The 21,891-nt window shown below is 42.2% G+C and overlaps 1 protein-coding gene across 1 annotated transcript in view; it reads left to right on the top strand.

Moving 5' to 3' along the window:
* The window catches only part of LOC146797417 (zinc finger protein ZXDC-like), a 72,475-nt gene extending 64,052 nt beyond the window's left edge, over positions 1 to 8,423 (top strand). The window contains exon 10 of the mRNA XM_085624428.1: positions 2,127 to 8,423. Coding sequence (XP_085480554.1) covers positions 2,127 to 2,213 — 87 coding nt within the window. The 3' untranslated portion in view covers positions 2,214 to 8,423. The remainder of the gene's footprint in view (positions 1 to 2,126) is intronic.
* The last annotated feature ends 13,468 nt before the right edge of the window (positions 8,424 to 21,891 follow it).

The raw sequence follows: 21,891 nt of genomic DNA, 5'->3' as shown, positions 1-21,891 counted from the left end.
TTGAAGGCAGGGCTTGCCCTGTTGTGAGATTCATAGAAGTATCTAGCCGAAGGGTGTAAACTGTTGAAAATTGTGGAATATAAAAACATGAGTTTGATATAGTATTTAATCAAAAAATAAAATTTTAAATAGAACATCGGCTAGTTTAACAAAAAAACTCATAAATACCCTGAGAAACACATTTAGACCTGCATTATTTAAAAAAATGCAATCTAGAAAAAAAATGTAATTGCCAAGTTTTGGATAACTGTGTAACCCACAACTCTCCTCCATTGATTTATTCTCGACCTTACACGTGAAAATAACATCACTAGTGACATCACACATTACATCCCCATTGACATAATGACGAGTATGGATCTCCACATATTTGAGTAGATCTTAACATTTATTTGTGTTATTTTTGATCACATATCAATTCACCTTTGGCCAACCACTGTGCTCAGCCCTGGTGTCTCCATAACGCATATGGTCTTCGGTTTGGTGCCTCTGTGCAAAGTGCCCATATAACTCATTGCCAGCCTCCTTCAGCTAAGCACAGTTGTGATTAAGTGAATGCCCTGTGACTGCTGTATGGCACCAACCCACTGGATCATGCAAAATTTAGGTTTAGTGCAGCACATGAACATGACCCTTGCTCAGCCCAAGAATGGCCATACTCCCTGCAAATGACTTTCACCCATGTGCTCTGCAAGGCAACTGCAAGGCCAGGTCAAAGGTCTTAAGGCATTTTCGAAAGATATATCTTATCAGCTGTGTTAACCTGTATAGCACTGGAAAATGGACACTTCTGATTGCTTTTGTGGTGAGGTATTGTCTTTTCCCATAAAGTGGCCTGTATATGATTATTCATATGCATCATTTTCATCCAAAACATTCATGTTGGCATATGAACTAAGCTTTTCATTTACTTGGGTTGTTTGCAACCCACACCCTTTGAAGAGCAAGTTTTTATACAAAAAATCTCAAACGAGCTGTGAAATATTACCCATGCAGAACTCTGGAGTTGAGAAAAAGTAAACAGTTTTTTATTTTTATGCAATGTCTGGGCCTGGGGCTCCTGTTCCTAATTGGTTGATATATCTCTGCTTATAGCTTCATTACCAAAATGCAGCAAGGCCGTTTCGTTAGACGTGGTGCTACTGCCATAATATCGGTTACTACTACTTTGGTGATCAGTACAAATGTTCACTAACCATTACTTTGTTGAATAACATGTGAAAACTGATTCGCTAAGCGAGACCGCTACCATAACGTGCCAGTCCAGTTGATCCTCGCGCTTCTTAGGGTTTTCCGCCATGCTGGGTTACTTCCTAGTATGGTAAAATTCCCATGATGGAAAAGGAACTGCTTTGTAACTCCCCTTCCCCCCCCTCCCACCCCCCAAAAAAACCTCCTGAACTGCGTTTTATTTGATCTGTAAACTTCCCATCATGCAGATTCACAGTAACTTGTTATGTGTATTTGTAAAGCACATTACCATCTACAAGGGTATCCTAGTCCTGGGCAGATGTGTGTGCTATGCTGTGCCTATAGTAGATTGGTTAATTGAAAAGGTCTTCGGCTGCTTGCAGAATTTAAGAAGAGGAGGCGGCTCTGATGTGGAGTCAGAGGTCACTATATGCTTTAGGAGCAATGTAAGAGAGCATCTGTCCTCCTAATTTGGTTCTCTAAATGCGTTGTATCTGTGCGAGTAGGAGTCCTTCGTAGCGGTGGTGTCTGGGTGGTTGGTGGACAGAGATGTGACTTCATGTAGGTGGGGCCAATGTTGTGTAGTGCCTTGAATGTGTGTGTGAGGAGTTCGAATTGAGCACAATGTAGTTCTCCGAGATGTGCTGTGATGCGAGTTCTGCGTGGGAGATTAAGGATAAGTCAGGCTGCGGAGTTCGGGATGGTTTGTAGTCCTCTAATGAGTTGCTTGGAGATCCCGAAGTAGAGTTTTCCTAGTGTAGAGGGTGCTCCCATAGTCTGACTTGCTTGTGACTAGGGCATGAGTGCCAGCTTTTCTACTGTTGCTTGGGTGCAGTGGGATAAAAAATATGTAGTTTCTAACCATTTTTCTGCATGTTCTATTTATAGCTAAGTGTCGTGATATGGAATAGTGACATGTTTTCCTGCTTTTTCAGGAGCCTCCAGCATCCACAGAAGAGGCCACTGTCCCCACCCGCTCTCAGTTCACTGGAAGCACTATAAACCTACAAGATCTTCATTGACCCATTGGAAGTAGGAAAAGGAAGCAGTGAAATTGTATCATGTTGATATTGGTATTTATATAAAGACTACAAGCACAAAATAGCAATCTGTGCAAAGTTTTGACATGTAATGTACATTTATGGGGCTTGGGAAAATACACATAAAAAAGTGCACTTCTACAGAATGATCGTGGTGGAGTGGGTTCATCTGTGTGCTTTCGGGTGGATGGGGTATTTATTGGCCAATATTCCAATGCTAAAGGATGAATAGAATGGACTTTGAATTTTTTTTTTTTTTAAGTTATCCAGGTATGCTGTCGAGAGCACTACTGCTCCACCATCAAGAATCTTCTTTTTGTAGCCGTGACTGGCAGAGTTGCTCAAGTTTTGCCTCTCCTTTGCATCAACTGTCCCACCTTCCTGGAAGTTAGCTGGGAATTCCTCTCTGTTTATTTTATTTAGTGATGCCATGTCATCTGAAATGCTCTGTCATGTGTGGTACCATGAAAAATAGTGGTTAGTGAGTTAACTTGAGAGTTTCTGTTGTCAAGCAATGGTTCATGCACCATTGTTTGCAGAACTCTGCGGTGGGATTATTGTAAATGGTACTAAAAGAATGCGGTTATCTAATGTATTTTACAACCTTCCACCTGTGAGTTTCTAAAGCTGGTGTAGCCTTCGCTCTTTTTCCAAAGTATAAGCACATTGTCACCCCACTCCCGCTGCATTCAGCATAAGATTTCTAAATATGGTTTCCAGCTCTTTGTGTTTGCCTCAGTGTGTTCAGCAAAGGGAACACAGTGCATGGATAAAACTGATACCACAAACCAAGTTTTTCTTAATTATGCAATGCTCTCCACTCTTTCATTTCTAGTCAGTAGTATTTTTTTTTATTTGTTCAGTTCTTACAGTTACTTAAATATATACATTACAGAACTCTTTCGCACCAAACAAATGTGACAACTCTACTCCAACATATTAAAAAGTTAAATGTTATTGATAAATTAGTCTTAGTAAAGGATTTTGATTATTATTTTTTGAATTCAAAAGAGGATGATCACTTGCATGCACTTAAGTCTCTACTTCTCAACCCATCATGGTGCCTAGACAACTCACAGCATTATTCAGGAATAGTCTTTATCTGCTTAAAATAAGCAATGGTTTGCAGCATGAATTGTTTCTGGATTCACATGCTGTGCATTATTCCGCCATCCAGTGTTTGGGTCACTAGATAGCAGAATAATGCGCAGCATGTGAACAAAGAAACTTCTTCAAGCTTCAAAGCTGCTCCTACCAGTAAGTAACGGTTTTGTTCAGTGGGCTGCCTCCTCTATTAGTAGGAAAATATATTTGTCTATGAACTGTACCTATTCTGTTGGCCACTGTAGAGAATTTGTGTATCTTTAATTGGATTGTCTGGGAGGGGATGACAGTCTTCCCTCATTGTACTTGAATAAGCATACATTTAATCCAAAGGGCCTGCAAGCATGCTTGATCTTGCTTCTTTGGGTCACACAAGGCCGAACTTGCAGGACGAACATTTAGAACATCTTCTGCACAGTAAAACAATTTTGATGGTAGCCTAGCAAACATCCCTCCGTTTGAGCTTGCCCTCTTAATGCAACCTGCCTTTGTCACCCACTGCTTGCAGCTGTGACCTATGCATAGCTTTTTCCCGAATTTTCCTTTATTCGTGGCCTTCTCTGCAAACTACAAGTTTCTGATTTGGCATCTAGTCTCCGTAATTCACACATTATGGGGACTTTTCACCACTTTATTAAGGCCATCTGATCTTTGCCTGCCTGCACTGCAACACCTAATTAAGCAACACTGCTGTTTGAGGTGGTGAAATCCCACTGGGCGTGGTGGTAGGGGCGTAGCAGAGGAATTGGTAGGTAATACTCCACCCAACCCCCACCCCCGTCTGCAATAAATAAATAAAGCGTTTCACTGTGGGGCAAATACCGCTGTCGAGGGTGCCTCGGTGTTTGTCCTGCAGTGAAAAGTCTGCAATTCATTTCATAAGTTGTTTTAATTCTCACTGCTTTTGTCTGTCCCCGTTTAACTTAATTATGTGTGTGTCTTGAGTGCCAGGCACAACAAGCCATTGGCCAGACTGTGACGTTTTGTGGTTCACCTTATTTTCTGCTTGACACGTCTTTGCTGCACCTTGAGTTTTGGGTTTGCTGCTTGGGGAACCCCCGGACTTCACCCAGCAGAAGAAGAGACTAGTCAGGTAATCTCTGTGTTTCCAAGCTGCTCGACCAAAAGATTATTTTCTGGACAGTTGAACTCGGCAAAGTGGAAATTGCTACCTGAACCTCAGTATAGATTGTAGAATGTTACTCTCTTCGGTGTTTCCTTGAGATACACAGATTTCCTTATGCTAGTGGGTGTCCTGATGAACCTTCAACGCAAAAAAGAAACCATGAGCAATGTCCCCGAGGGGCCTTCTGTGTCCATGTGTGCAAGATCTTGATAATAGCCTGTGGGTATGCCCACAAGTTAATTTTCCTGTGTTGACACTGCTTTATTGATACACCAATGGTTGATGACCTAAGGTCATACTAAAAAATCGATTGTTTGGGTATTGGCATTCATGCCATACCAGACTACAGGCTGACTTGGCTAGGGTTGAAAGATGACTCCACCGGTCCCTGGAGTGCCACCTTAGAAATCATGTGCAAGGACTGTAATTCCCTTACAACCGGACATATGTTGCTGACTGAGATCTAGATAAATTTGCTTTCTTTCTTAGTTCTAAAATAGAAAATGTACACCAAGCATAACGCTCTGGTGGGCCAGTTTTTGAATGGTTTCTTCAAACTACCTGCACAGTTGTTTGTAGTCTAAGCAGCACTGAGCTTTGGCAGGAAGTCTATTTCCTCTTCATTTTCCACCTTGCATTAAGAGACAAATTAATTGATTCAAGCATTACTGGTATGCAATGCTTTCAATGAGTGATGACAAATTAATGGCAAATATTTTTCTGCTCAGCTATGCCCTATAAAATGTTGATCTTGCTGCCACAGCTGTGCACGTGGGCTGTTGGCTTGTCAAGCAAGCCTGCTTTTACTGTTTCATTTTTTTTTAATGGAAGAGAAGCTACAAGGTCTACCTGTCTGTTAGTGTAAGTCAAAGGGAGAGGACTACCAGGTATCTGACAAATCTAAAGAATAGCACTTTCTGAATATCCTTCAAAATATCTGAGGTCCTCCTCCAGAATCGGATCAAATTCTTGGACAACTGAAGGAAACAGCTGAAGTTAAGCACTGGACTTGAAAGGTGACAGCAGAATCTCTTGAAACTCCGCTTTCCTCTCATTTATCTCTCTTTCTTGACTTAAAGGTTATTGTGGGGTACCCAAATCCAGGAAGAGTGAAGGCTTCCAACCCTCCATTTACAGATAGATCAATCCCAGTGAATCCTCGAACTTTGTCAGTGGTGGTCCATGGATTCAGACACTAAATTCGGTTATGGATACATCCCCGTTTCCATCGGTAACTCAAAGCAGACGTTTCTGAGATTTGCTGGTTTAAACTCCATACCTCAGGTCCTCCATAATGCCATCCCCTCATTGCTGGACTTCCTTTGTTACTTGTAATGCAAATTGACATCTGTGTGTGGACTTGGTCTTTCTCTGCTCTAAAGGCTACAGATTTTTTCTTTCTGGTCTTTGAGCTCTTGTTTCATTTGGCAATTTCTGCCAAAATCTACAAATCCAATCTGCTTCTATCCCAGCACTTTCCCCTTACTGTGGATTTGAAATTTGGGCAAATGGTCCTTCTTCTGGGTAAGGTTTTGACTATTGATACTTAAAACCACTTCTCCTCCTAGACCACAGTGTTGTGATTCTAGAAACCATGGCTCATAAGTGCATATATTTAGGTTGTTCTTTGAGAGTGAAGGATACTACACCAGCTAGTTGAGTGCATTTGGGCTGTACCTTGAATGATGAAGTTGTATTCGATCCTAGGTGACTTTTTCTTGGATGTGTTTCCTGCTCTGGTTAGTAATAACATTGCAAATGTATCTTTTGGTGATTCTGGTGAGTGTCCTTTGGTCATATCTGTGTTACTTCTTTATATTCAGTATGTGCTACACCCTTCCAGGTGAGGGGAAATCTTTCCCTGTAGACGAGCCCTAGTCTTTCATTACCACCTTATTTGTGGCGCTTATAGAATCCTCTCCAACGTTCCAGAGGAACACATTTATGGGCATTTCACCTAGGAAACAGCCCATTAAAGCAAAAATGTAATATTTTGGGATTTGGCTAGACATGTTAACCCTCTGGAATGGTATTTTGATGACTTTCTGATTGTATCCATCCTTGCCAAGGCTAGTATAAAGGTGGAATTCTATATATCATGTTTGGTTCCCAGTGGTGCACATAGAATTCAATCAATCAGTTTCTTGGCAGAATGCAGTGAAGAATTATCAGTTTTTGTCAACGGTTGCATTTTCTTTGCCCAAATGTGACAGCCCTGTGCATAACTGGTTTAATCTAAAGTGGTGATCTGGAAGACATTTTTTTTTTATTTCTTTAGTAGAGATCATAAAGAGGTTACGACACCCCTTCCTTCTGTTGGATTTCCTCAGCTATCATGAACATTTTCTTAGTTCTTCACCAATCTCCTATTTTTAGGCAGTGATCGTAATTTAGTCATCTGCGGCTTTAATCTTAATTTTGCATGAAGGACAGCTGGTCTTCTCATTAACTTTATGTTGCCTATTGCAAGCTTTCGCATGGCAACTAAGTGTCAGTATATTGCTGTTGTAGCATCCTTGAATGCTTTGTGAAGTTCACGGGTATCCTCACCAGAGGGTACCAAGCTCGCACAGTGGCCTCGAACTTCAAGTCCCACGTTTCTGCTTGCCATTTTGTTGCCCGATTAATAGCTCTTCTTATAAGGCACAATTGGGAGGAAGGGCTACAATTTCATGAGTCACTATGGCACATGACATTCCCTCACATCTCCAGCATCTTTAAAAGGTCCTATTAGAATTATTTTGCTCAAGAGGGTGACGGAAGTCCTTTATTGTAATTTAAACTTCTGTAAAGAAGCGTGTGACGTTTGGTATCAGTTATGGGTACAAACACCCATGTATTTACCAGCACAGTTGAAATCACAAGTGTTACATTCTTTGAGTTGAATCAAATGGCTTTTTGAAACATAAAATATCCGATGGAAGATGATGTTTTCAGAAGACTTTTATGATGTCTTTTCGTGATGAAGAAGGAATTTGTCATCTGAATATCTGCCTTTGAGACACCACTCACTGACTAACACATCCCATTGTGCTAAAAATTCAGACTCAATGTTGCAACATTTGATTGCAACTTTTTTGTTTCCTATTCTTGTGTAAGCTGACAAGGTATATATAATATCATTATGATCTGAAAACAAACACTTTGGAATAAACTAAAAGTTGTGTAATTGCTTGGTCAGTTGTAAATAAAGGTAACTTGAGGTGATCTGTCTCTGTAAGGAAGGAAATGTACATAAACAGCATCCTTTTTTTATGTTTACTTTTTCCAGGTAATAATCTGATTCCATGAGGTTTGACAGTTACCGGTGTATAGGATTGGGAATTTCACGCTTTAAACTGTAGCAAATGCTTCCTCGTGACTAGGTCCATTTGAATACCGACAAATGCTCTGTAACCTATTGAAGTCTGCAATATCGTTTACAGAACTAAATAACAAGCACTGGGCAATTAGAATCCTGTCCAAAGAAAGCATTGGTGTGACATTCCTGAAAGTTGTCATGAATGTATTTATGTGCCTACTTGTGAAATGTAGGGATAACAAATTGTGTATATACTTTTTTAACTCCTTTGGACTAACAGTTTGTATATAAATACATATATTTTTTACAGATTGAAATGTTAAAAAAACTGAAGGTTTGTTGATATTGCACATATTTATTAATTGCATTTACGAGGTTATTTTACATAAGCAGGACTACATAGAGAGGTATGTGCCTTTATATTGATGCTTGTAAATATATATGTTTACATTTAATTGCACGTGTGTGTGTTGCTGACTAGTTTCTGAATGTGTTGCCTGTATTCTATTCTTGCTTTCTTACATATGGTTTAGTGCAAAGAAGAAGTTGAGAAATCTACATATTGTGCATCTTGTAAATGGTTCTACTGCCAATTCCAAAGGTTATGAAGTTTTGTCTTTATAATTAATTTACAGCTCTAATAAAGCTTTTTATATGGGTGCTTTCTCTTGTGTTTCATGAAATAAACTTCCCTTTCAGTCTTATACTTGGAGCATTATGAAATGTACTGTTTATCGATAGAAGTGAAAATCAATAGATTGCGTTGTAAGTTTCATAAGTTTATCCTTTTTAGGTCGAAGCCTACCAGACATCACAGCTGGTTGCAAAGACATATTGGGGGCACATTGAAAGCTTCCAGAGGAAGGAATTCCGTCCTTTGCTTACTATTTCCTTTGCCTTTTGTCATCGTATTTGCTTAATCTTTATTCAATGGTTCTTTGTTTTATGCTTTCCAGCTTGTGTATTTAACACCTCTGACTGCACACTTCCATTGTTTGATGAGTGCTTCTGAGTAACTAATTTGTTTTGTGTTCCTGAACTTCTCCCCAAGACTGCATGTTTTCTAGCTGTCTCCCTTGTATGCTTCTCTTCCTGCTCCTTCACACAAGCAATATGCAACCCCTCACACCCAGCACTGCACCTCACTATTTCACCTGTCCCTGTCCCTGTCCCCTCCACCTGCGTTGCTGTCTCTCGCACGTGTAATTCGCCAACATTCCCTACTCACACCTCCCACTCTACGCATTGCCTTCTGCATTAGTGCTTCGGTTGTTTGTTAAAAATAAAAAAGCGCTTTTGCACTCTTTTTTTTTTTTTTTTTTTTTTTTTTTTCACCAGTCCATCTCGGACCGGTAAATTAAAATATACATATTTATTGATATATATTAGGCTGTCGACTGCAAACTTAAGCTGTGGTTCGAATTGGCTAGGGATAATGTATGAGGATTCTCGGGTTAGAGTAGTGCTCAAGGTTTCTTTTATGAATTTGAATATATCATCCCAGTACTCCTTCAGAATGGGGCAGCGGAAGAACATATGAGTTAAATCGCCATCATGTAACCTACAATTCCAACATTTGGGATCTTGAATGAGTTTGAGCTTATGGAGTTTAACTGGGATCCAGTATCTTCTATTGATAATCATGTATTTGGTCTGGAACGGACAGGGGAGATTTTGTTTGTGAAAGTGGATATGTAAATGCTTTACTAGTTGTATTTTAGATTGCTGGGATTTGATTCTGCTTCCCATTTTAGTACATTACGGGTGTGGGCCTTGGGGGGATTAGGTAGAACTAATACATATATATATATATATATATATATATATATATATCCATATCCATATCCATCCTACTGGCAGTCGCCAGTAGGTAGTTATAGTTAGGACCTATTTTCCATAGGAAATCCGCAACATTCTATTTGGAATAACGTTGGCGCCGATTGACAAATCTTAGCCAAATTTTCCAAACTTTTGGCCAGCTCCGGTCTGCTCCTATCCTAAAAATTTCACGGTGATTCGTCAAGCGGGGGCCGAGAAAAAAAGGGGGGTCCCAAAACGCGTTTTCCCCATGCATTTTCCCATAGGACCTGTTGACGCAGCTACAGCCCGAACTGCTGAACGGAATTACACCAAATTTGGCAAAGAGGTAGTCCTCAGTTCAGACACGTGCCTTTTGATTAAATGGTGTAAATCCATTCAGTAGTTACTGAGAAAATTAGAGTTAAAAAGATAGATATATCTGGGCGTAGCCTAACCACACATCTCATCGTGAGATCTGATTGGCTGTCAGTACTTCATCCAAGAAGTGTTGGCAGCCATCTTGGGACCAATATACATGATAGCACCTCATTAAAAAGCATTGCAGTTAATAGAAAGTTTTAAGACTTTAGTTACATTATAAATCATTTCTTGATGGTACCATACTCATTTTAGGAATTGTGGTGTGTTCTAAGGTGATTTTACCATGTGAAAAAGCCTTCTGCTGTGATATCATGTTTGAGAGAAAACTATTTTCTCATGCTTTTCCCACAGAGGTTTGGAAGGTGATCTATCCAGCAAGGGCAGAGACTGTCAGTTGATTCCTTTGTGTTCTACTGCAGCTTCCCAGAGTGTTCTAAACAACAACTAGAGCGCTAATAGTCCTGGGTTCATTTTGCCATAGAAAGTATGATTAGTGCTGCCGAAACAAAAATTAGGGCACATTTTGAGTGACTTCTCAAACCCTCTTCTATTTCATAAAAAAATTCTGATATGCAGACTGAAACATGCACTTTCAATACCAGCAGCAGACTTCCGTGGTGAGTAGTAGCTTTACTACAGTGATCTAATGAGCAACTAGAGTGCTAACATTCAGAATTTATGGCAAATGTGTGACATATCTCAATATCTTCTTGATGGAATCAAAGTAAAAAACTGAAAGCATTTCCTACTGAGGAGACTGCAGTAAATGAGGAAATTAGGAAACTTCATAACAAATAAGTCTCCCAAGATGGCCACCAGAGACAAAAGAGCCCAAATGCAGCACAAATATCACCCAGATGTAGCCCACGTGTAGCCCAATGACAAAAGTGTGCAAAACACTTATTTTTGGTGTATTTGCATACAGTGCAGACTTGTCAGGTATTTGAGTGCTTTACATGAGCATTTGTTACATCACACAAGATCAAATTCATTTTCGTTGTAGACATGGGGAGATTAAGTGATTTGACCAGAATCACAGAATGTTGACCTGAAGCAGAAACTCCAACCTGGTTCCCCAGTTGCAAAGTCTGCAGCTCTGGAAGTAACACCACATCCTCTCCCCTAGGTGCAACATTTAATCAAGTGGTCGACTGGATAAAAAAACATAGATTGCAAATAATTTAAAAGTTCTTTGTCGCTATTTGAAAACTCAGATATGTCCTCATTTTCGTTTTTTAGAGCACTAACCATAATTTTGATGCAAATAAGACCCTCTCATATATGTAATTTCTAAAGGAAATGCTCTAGGTATTACAGTTTTGATTACATCAAGATGACATCAGGCGTTCCACACTTTTGTAATAAATATAGAATGTTAGCAATCTAGTTGTTCATTGGGATACTGTTGAGCGGCAGAGGCAAGGGGCACGGACTCTGAAAATTAAAGGCAGGTAGGAGAGTGCAGAGGCAACAATTTGACCAAACTGGGCAGGCAGGAAGGGCAGTGGCAGCACAACAGACTATGGAGGGCAGTGGAAAGGGCGGCAGGGGCAACTAATCAACAATACAGGACGGGCAAGAGAGGCTGTGGCAATATAAAAGACCATTGTGGGCAGAAGGAAGAGGCAGTGGTAGTATAACCATACGTGCCAACCGACCCGTTTCAGCCAGGAAACGGCCAATGTTTTTAAGCTCAAATGTGCTTTATTTGATCTGTCTCCTGTCTTCAATCTCCTCTTTTTCAATGTAACTCAAAGGGGAAAATCAATACCCCTGTTTTTTTTCAAAATCTCCCTCTTACCAAGTTCAAAATGTTCGCAAGTATGGTACATTGGATCATGGAAGGCAGGAGGAATTTGGGTAGGGACATGGACTTGGATAACAGAGGACAGGAGGGACATGGAGAGGTGCACCAAACTGACCCTACAGGGCAGGCATCGGGGTTTGCAGCAGCACAATACACCACACAGGGCATGCGGGACGGGAGTGCAGCACAACAATCCATCGAAAGCAATCGGGAGGGGACAGGACCATGCACATGGACAACAGAGAACAGAGGGGAAAGAGGCAATGGTAGCTAGCTGACCATATTGGACAGACAGGAGAGAAAGCTGCATCATAACAGACCATAAAGGGCAGGAGGGACGGATCAGGGGCATTACAATGGAACAGACTAGCCAGGAGGGAGGGAATAGGGGTCTGCACATGGAAACTGAGGGCTGGGGGCAAGGGGGCAGGGCAGGAGCAGCAAGATGACCATGGAGGTCAGGCAGGATGGGCACTAGAAACAAGACACACCATGGAGAGCAACAATGAGACTATGATGGCATACACACAGACCATGGAGGGGAGGGGGTCAGGGGCAGCTAGCTGACCACACAGGGAAGGTGGGAGGGGCCATGGCAGCACAGAAGACCATGCATGGCAAGCGGGAGGGTTAGTGGCAGCACAATGGCTATGATGGGCAAGAAGGAGGGTGCAGGGGCATGCACAAAGGACCATGGAGGATAGAAAGGAGGGTCAGGACCTGGGCACAGACAAGAGAGTTAAGAGGAAGGGGCATCACAACAGACCGCGCTGGGCAGGCAGGAGAAGCAGTTGCAGCACAACAGACCAGGGAGGGCAGAAGGGTGTGGCAGTAAAATGGACCATGGAGGATAGGAGGAAGGGGATAGGGGCATGGCATGTGGACAGGCAGGGTGGAGGTGGCAGGGACAGGTTACAGTCATCTGACAATGCTAGGCAGGTGGGAGGGGAGTGGCAGCTCAACAGAACACTCAGAGTAGATAGGAGTGGCAGGTCCATGGAACATGGTGGGCAAAAAGGATGGAGCAGGGGCATGCACAAAGACATCGGAGGGCAGGGGGAAGGAGAATAGGGGCAGCAAGCTAAGCACAGAGGCTAAGCATGAGGTCAATGATGGGCCATAGAATTGGGCAATGGAGGGCAGGAGGAGTGGACTGGTACATCATGCTAAATGGAGGGCAGTGGCAGCACATCAGACCATGCATGGCAGGAGGGAGGAGGCTAGTCCATGGATTCAGACAACAGAGGGTAGGGAGGAGGTGGATGGGCAGCAAGCTAACTTCAGAGAAGGTGGGTATTAGGAACTTTATTGTTTTTAAAATGTGTCTGTGCGAACTACTTAAAATATGAACAAGTATGCAGCATAATCTCACTTTTATTCAGGAAGAAGAGGACTTTTGTGACTGACTCCGGGCTCACTTGGCAGAAACACCCCCTGACCCTCCACCCCCCATCGCAAAATGTAATGCCCCTGAAAAGGGTAGGTGGACGCAGTGTTATATAGAACATAGTCCTGAGAGCACGATTGAAAATGAAAACTAGATATAGTTTATGGTATAAACTATGCACTAAAAAGTGTGATATAAGATGAACCGGGGCGTGAAATATAATACGCAATACATTGTGCGCAATGACAGATTCATTGGAGAGCGCGAGATAGCACAGGCACTAGCGCGTGCTATGCGATATGCGCCTTGGAGTGTAATATGCACAGGGCGGTGTTGTGTAACCTAACTAGTCTCTAAAGTTTTAATATAAAATATGTGCTGGGAAATGTAACGTTCCATATGCACTGTGACAAAGATATGGATCCCATATTGTAATATGTATGGCATAGCGCTGTGCGTTATAACATAGGCATCGAGGAAGGCACGTTAGATGGGGCAATATAACCCGTGCGAAGGCAAATGTGGCATGACATATTCACAGGGTGGTGTTACAGTGCACATGGGCTAGAGAGTGTCTAGTATAAATAATAAAAAAACAAAGGCTGGCACCGGGGGATGGGGTCCCCGGGGCCATAAGTGGCCTGGGGAGGGGGGCAACGCTGCCCCCCTCCTAAAGAATTGAAAAAAAAAAATGCCATGACCCTGGGGTTGGGGACCCCGGGGCCGATTAAGCCCTTGGGAGGGCCAAATTAATTTTTTTCAACAAAAAAATTAGGGTGCAGGCCCTGGGGGATGGGGTCCCCAGGGCCAATAAATTAGAAAAAGAAGGGGGGGCCACACAGCCCTCCTTCTTAAAAAAAATAAAATAAATAAAAGACCGGCATCGCGCTGGAGGCCACGCCCCCTCCATGCAGCACTCTGAAAACGCGCCCCCTGGCCATTTGTAAGTTGGGGAATTAATTCCCCTTCAATACTGAGGGTCCCTGACGGCCAACTAGCCCAACAGGTATCTCCAGTATGCGCCAGGGAGCTGCGTTGCAGACAGGTGTTCTGAGGCCACGCCCCTTTTTACACCTCTATGCAACGCAGCTCTGTGGCGCTTACTGGACGTACCTAGTGGGCTATTTTGCCCCTAGGGACCCTCAGGATTCAAGGGGGCTTAATCTCCCAACTTAAAAAATGGCCACAGGGCGTGTTTACACAGTGGGGAAGGGAGGGGACGGGGCCTGAGGTGTCGTGTGGAAACACTCCTTATGTCGCGTTTTAAGTTGGGGAAATAATTCCCCTTTAATCCTGAGGGTGCCTGAGGGCTAACTAGCCCACCAGGTGCTTCCAGTAAGCACCACTGAGCTGCGTTGCAGAGGTTGTCCAGGCCGTGACACTTTTTACACCTCTCTGCAACGCAGCTCTGTGGCGCTTACTGGAGGTACCTAGTGGGCTAGTTGAACCCTAGGGACACTCGGGATTCAAATGAACTTAATCTCCCAACTAAAAACGGCCACAGGGCGTGTTTACACAGTGGTGAAGGGAGGGGACGGGACCTGAGTTGACGTGTGCAAACACGGCCTGTGGTGCGTTTTAAGAGGTAGTTTTAATCCCCTGTCCTATTATATACTAGGGGCTTACAGAGGAGGTCATGCTAATCACAGGGGGGCCCCAACGCATAGTGTACCCTAGTGTATGTAGGTGTTTTCACTGTATTCTGAGTGTCTTTTAACATGGCACTGGCTCTAGGACTGGTTAGTCAGACTCCGTTACCACCAGTATCCGTCTGAAAAAGTTGAGGGTACAGGATGATTTTGCAACAAGGCTTCTTTCTGCTCTTCTGTTTGTTCTTTCTGCACGTTTTTCTTCTTCCTGCACTTTTCTTCGTCTTTGAGGACTTCTGTTGCTTCTTTCTGCATTTCTTTTTTTTCTTGCTGTGTTTTTTCTTCTTTCTTCACATGTCCTATCTCTGTAGGCATAGTTAGAAATTAGCATTTAAAAAACCTTTTGAAATTCACTGAAAAAACCATAGGTTTCAGGCACGTTATAGTTGGGAATTAGCATTTAAAAAACCTTAGAAATTCACTGAAAAAACCATAGGTTTCAGGGGCGTTATAGTTAGCTGGACTTTTCACTTGTACAAAACCATTGAAATTCCCCCATTCTAGTTAGTTCAGCTAACTATAACTCGCGCGCCCGCAATGCACTGCTGATGACGTCGCATATTACATCACTCATGACATGGTCAGTGACATCACTCATGACATCACTGATGACATCTCAAATGACATCACTGATGACATCATCCTTCTGATAGTGGCAGACCTCCTCTCCCCCCTAATATAACCTTTGATACACACATTCAAAAATAGAAACTAAAATTTTCAAAACAATGGACATACCGATACCAGTTGAAATAACCTATTCAGTAATTCTAAGATCCACATACACATCCACTCATTCACCAACAGTCCTATACAGTCACTCATACATGCACTCACTCATCATATGTACTCATACACCTATACATCAGGTTACACAATGCCACTCTTCCATAGTTACTCACACACATAGTCACTCATGCTAATAAAGAATCAAACATCCATTTACTTGCATATACAGTTATACACGCACCACCACACTTACTTCTACAGAAACTTACACATACTTAGTCTTTTAAACAATCACTTATAGAAACACATACTTATTCATACAGGAACTCTTTCAATCTCTCTCTCACATATACTCACTTATATACACCAATAGTCACATATACTAGTTTAAAACATATGCAGGTACTCATAAAGACACTATTGAGACAGTCATTCACTCACTAACACACCCATGCACACACTCATCCACCCATACAGTCCTGCACACATGCTGTCTTCAACACATACAAACAGTGAGTCACTCATTCATGCACCTATGCACTACGTACTATCCCCCACCGAACCATACAGACACTCACTCATGCTGATACTCAAAAAACCAACTAATAACCTATATGAACACTCATGTAGCTACTCACCAACCCATGCAGCCACTTGTACACAAAGTGAGAGACTGATAGATATTTACATATTTAAACATTACTCACTAAGCCACGTATTCACTAAGATACACTTAGTCAGTTATACAATCCATTTTTCAAAAACAAATCATCCATTTAGACACTTATATACCCATTTATTCTTCCATCGACCTTGAGATATACATATATAAAACATATGAAATTTTCAGAAAAACACACATTCACTGGATGATGAGATCAGTGATGTCATTTGAGATGTCGTCAGTGATGTCATGAGTGATGTCACTGACCATGTAATGAGTGATGTAATATGTGACGTCATCAGCAGTGCATTGCGGGCGTGCGAGTTATAGTTAGCTGAACTAACTATAACGGGGGAATTTCAATGGTTTTGTACAAGTGAAAAGTCCAGCTAACTATAACGCCCCTGAAACCTATGTTTTTTCAGTGAATATATATATATATATATATATATATATATATATATATATATATACACATATACACACACACTTTTTAGGTCGAGGGACCATCCGGTCTGCCGAAGGCAGAACCGGAAGTCCGGAGATTTAATGTTTCTGAGAGTGGCTATTTAGCCCGCCTCTCTTTTTGCCTCCCCTCCATTGGCTGGCTTCCTAAACGGAGGCCCGCCATTGGAGGAGAGAGCCGTCCCTCCAAATAGGCTCCGTCTTTTTCAGATTCGTGGGCGTGTTCTGTGCTGTTCTTTCCACTTTTTAGCCACGCCCTTTTTCGAACAGCAGGAACACGCCCTCGAATCCGAAAAAGTTTCGAAGCTTCCATCCGCCATTTTTTAGCAATCAACTGATCCTGTGCCGCCACTCTATGCCTGCTGCACTGCAAGTGCACCGCAGAGCTGCCAACCAGTGCTGCCCACTCTGCCGCAGTTTTTTCCAACTGGGCATGGCAGCAAGGTTTGCCACCTCATCGTTATTTCACCAGCCCACCGGTAATTCAGGCTTCAAGGCTGGTAGCCGTAATGATGAAATATACGTGCAATACTATGTTATATTCACTCGGGGATTGCATCGCAGGCACTGACACCGACTGTATGCAACAAACACGAATTAAGGATTAATCAGTGTGCGGGGGCATTGGGAGATTGAAAGCGTGGAAATTATATCTTTCGATTGGAAATTCTAGTACCAAGGCTGGATTCGAACCCATAATCAAGGGTAAGACGGTAGTTCTTCCTAAGGCCACGTCGTCTAGTTACGCGGGGAAACGTAAGCTTAGACGCAAATAGCAGCAGCAACACCAACCAATTGGTGGCGGCCCGGGTAATTAGCATTCTCTTTCTTCACCAGTTTGCGACAGCCGCTTTAAACAAATTCTAGCAGCAGCAGCTCGGCTCGTTACTCCCTCTCCGAGTGTGGCTAGAAATGGAAGGTGAATGAGTAAAATCATAAACGAGTGAGAACGGATGAGCGAGCGCGTTGTACTGTGAAAGGTCAGGGTGGGTGATGCATAGGTTGTCTGGCTGTGCAGGGCTCACATCAGGGGCATGTCCTACGCTGCTGCACACTGTGTTGACGTCTACAGGTGTCTGTGTGCACTCCAGTGGCGGATGCAATATACTGCATTCCACTCTATGTTAGCGAACCGAGATAGCACATATGGTCGGTATTTATTACAAACACCTGTGGCAACCGAAATGGCAGCGCAGCCTTGCACAGCACAACCCTGGTGCGCAGGGCTTCTAAGAGCTGTATTAGCAGAGAAGTGGAAAGGGCGGAGGTCTCATCACGGCCCTGGAGGTGTGTAGAGGTGGCCCACTCTTAAGACTCCTCCTTGTGGGCCTCCTGGTTTGTCACTTTATACGCGGTGATGGCTCACAGTACGTTCTAACCAGAACCACACGCCGAGGCTGCCTCCTCCATGGGGACTATCTGCATTTTTAGCGCATTCAGTGCCAAGCGACGTACTTCGCCAGGTCACCAGGCACAGTGGCATGTTTAATAAGAAGTTGTCACAAGCAGGCGTGCCTGAGCAGTGTTGATGCCCATTATTGCCCAGATATGCTTGCTAGGGGCTCTAACTCTGGGAAATGTGCTGCTGCCTTCGGCCCTTGGCTTCTGCTGCCGTGTGGTGAAAGCAAGGAATGCGGCAAGGGATGTACAGCTAGACGGGGGCCCACTGCTGTTAGTTAGGCACTTGTCTTGTCGCGACACCGGTTCTAATATTTGAGTAACGCCACGAAGCTGAAGTGTTTGGTTTTTAGGAGCTGTGTTAAACCGCAGTAGATTTTTGTGTATATGTTTGAAGAAGTTAGGACAGAAAGTTAGGTGCGAGGAAGGTTCAGAAACAGTCCTTGGCACCCAAGCAGTCCCCAATATCCTAGCAATTTACTATTCGGAAGCCCACCGTCAGCGTAATCGAATTTAAATAGTTTGTGGGCACACGTGATATTATATTTCAGATTTCATAATGTTTTCGAAAATTCTAATTCGCCATCACACTGTTTCACTACCTCACTCTCTCTCACTACATAACTCTCTCTACCTCACTACTCCACTCTATCTCATTACCTCCCTATCTCACAACTTCTCTCTCTCAAAACATCACTACCTCACTCTCTAGCTCACAACCTCACAACTTCACTCTCTCACTCACTACCTCAATCACTCTCTATCTCACTACCTCACTTTCTATCTCACTAACTCACTTGCACTCTCTCTTTCACTACCTCTCTCTCTATCTCACTACATCACAACATCACTCTATGCTTATATATCACTACCTCACAACATCCCTCTCCCTCACTCCCTCACTTTCACTACCTCACTCTCTCCATCTCACTACCTCACTCTCTATCTACCTCACTCTCTCTCTCACTACCTCACTCTCTATTTCAATACCTCTCTCTCTCTATCTCACTACCTCACTCTCTCTCTGCTAATGCAATAGGTATCACATATGCAAACAAAAAGCTAATGCCAATAGAAATGACAATGCCATTTATTTAGGGATACAAAAATGATTAAAAAATAATGAGCAATACCAATAGCTCTATCTATAATATTGCCGAGACCATTTTTGTATAGGCAGTTAATCACTGTAGTGATTGTAGGATTATTCTTCAGTGGTGGATGTTTAGAGATCTGGACTTTAACTCTCCGGCATTTGTAAAAGTCCATACTATCTAGTCCGAATCGTGTTTGTAGAGTGGAGAAGGATAGAGGTAGATTGTCCTGAAAGATGTGTTTGATCAGAATAATCCCCTTTTCTGACCACTCTGGCCATTGAATTCTGTTGCCATCAATTTTAAACTTGGGGTTGAGCCATATGGACGCCATATTAGAGTTGGTGAGCTTATATTCTGAGTGGTAGTCTACTCTTAAAATGGCTTTTGTAATGTTTTTCATTATATATTTGGAGTGAGGCAAAGGACATTTTTGCAATGTCAGAAAAGTACTAGTAGGTTTTCATTCTAAAAGAGATTTTTCTAGGTTTACCTAGATTGGTTGATAGTCTAACTCTTCAATGGAACAGTTAGTGCCATGCTTAGAGATGTAGGCTGTCTGGTAGTTCCTAAAATTTGGAAGGCCTATACCTCCTCTGTCTTTATAGTTTTGTAAGTGAGATTCTCTGCTTCTTGTTCTGCCACAAGAATTTGTTGAAAGTGACATTAACATTTAGTTACTCTGCCCTACCCCACCAAGAGAGACATTTAGCTGACCATCCACCAAGGAGGTCAGTAATCTTTTAGAGTAGTGTCATTTCATTGGGGTGTAAGGTAGTGATGAGGTCGTTATTGAATTCTATCCCTTATTTATTTAATGCAGCCTGTCTACCATGCCTTCCCGGAGTTGTCCAGTATATCATTATTTCCATAGTTGTTGAGGAGTTTAACTTCGGATTTGACTTTGAGTGTATATCTTTATACTTCGGAAAATTACTGAGTAGAGGACATTAGGGCGGTTATGGAAATTTGGGCATTGTTTGTGGTGACAAGCACATCGTCTGCGTAAGCTGCAATTTTCACAGTGGTTTCGCCAAATGGGACACCTGCAATGCCTTTGTTCTCTTAGGTGCCACAGAAATAGTTCTAATGCGAGTCGGAATGGGGGAAGTTGAGGGGAGACCGCCTTGCCTGGTTCACTTTTTCATGGAAGATGTTGATGAGCGAGTGCTACCTGTTCTGACTTTAGCAGTCGAGTGCCATGATCATGTGGTTTAGGGTCTAAACCACATGATTTTCAGTCTACCTTATCGTACGCTTTTTCTGCGTTGAGTGTAAAGGAAACAGCGGGTGATTATTTTGTATTTGCTTTTTCTATGACATGTCAAAGTATTCTTGTGTTGTCGCTCGAAAGTCTATTTTTCAAGAAGCCTACTTGTGAGGGGTGGATGAGTTTATAGATGTAGTTTTGTAGTCTGGCAGAGAGTATCATGGCATATCTAAAATGATTAGTGAGATTGGTCTATAGTTTTTTGGGAGTAAAGGGCCTGTGCCCTATTTTAGTACAAGCGCAATTCTTGCTGCCGCTGGTGTACCGTTCACTTGCCCAGAGTTTGCAAAATGTGTATTTAACCTTAACAGAGTAGGGATAAGAGTTTTGGAGCAGGATTTGAAGAATTGTAAGTTTTACCAATACATGCTGGGACCTTTACCTGTTTTCAATTTTTTTAATAGCATTTGAAATTTCCTCTTTAGTTGCCTAGGGCCATTGATCAATTATTTTCCCCTGTCTGTTCATTTGGACAGTTGGGCTTTAGCAAGATGTTTTACATTTTTCGCTCTTAATGGTATTGTTCTCCTCGTAGAGAGAGTCTTTAAAACCTCTGCAATTTTCTTGCTTTTGTTTGTATACAGTCCCTCTCGTCTTTAATGTCATTAATGGTAACTTTTGGTAGTTTATTTTTTAGGTATGCTGCTAAGGTTTTGCCTGCTTTATTTGAGTCGCATAGCCTAATACATCTTTGTTAATTGATCTAGATTCCTGCTCTAACCCTTATGATCTCGTATTTATATTTCTTTTTAGCGATTTCATTTAAGGTATGATTGCCTCTAGTTGTAATATGTTGTTTTTCTAGAGTCTATTATTGGCTTCCCTATTCATATTAGATTTAATTTTAGGAAGCACCCCTCTCACAGATGCTTTAAGGGCTTCTCATCTGGTGAGGTCTGATGTTTCATTTTTATCGTCCTTAAGGAAATTAATTATGGCGTCTTTGATACATTGTTTGATGTTTTCATCGCTTAGTGTTTCGTCATAAAATCTGTTTCTTTTGGGTCTGGTGAGGGATCAGTAATGGACGTCGGTATGGAGGAATTGTCTGATATTACCCTAGGTTTAATTGTTGTTTGATCTACTTTCTTAATAGAGTGACCAGAGATTAAAATATAATCCATGCACGTGTATGAGTTATGGGGGAAAGAGTAAAAGGTATAGTCCCTTTCATCCGGAGTCTTTATTCTCCATGTATCTATCAGGTTGAACTTACTAAAAAGATTTTTAAGAGCTTTGTGTTATTTGTTCGGGCGCAATGGACATTGTTGGTTTCTGTCTAGTATAGGGTCTAATGGTAAGTTGAGGTGTCCTCTTAAGATGAATGTGGCGAAGTCCGGTATCATTCACAGTTGTGTGGAGAGATCACACCAGAATGAAGAATCATCTTTGGTAGGCGCATAAACTTTAACCACATAGATTTCAGTGTTGTTCTTGAATAGTTTAGATATAATCCATCTCCCTTGGTTGTCTGATAGACTTGAT

This window comes from Triturus cristatus, chromosome 9 (genome assembly GCF_964204655.1).
Source record: "Triturus cristatus chromosome 9, aTriCri1.1, whole genome shotgun sequence".
NCBI classification, from domain to species: Eukaryota; Metazoa; Chordata; class Amphibia; order Caudata; family Salamandridae; genus Triturus; species Triturus cristatus.
The sequence above is the reverse complement of the archived record's forward strand: the minus strand, read 5'-3'. Positions and strand labels throughout refer to the sequence as shown.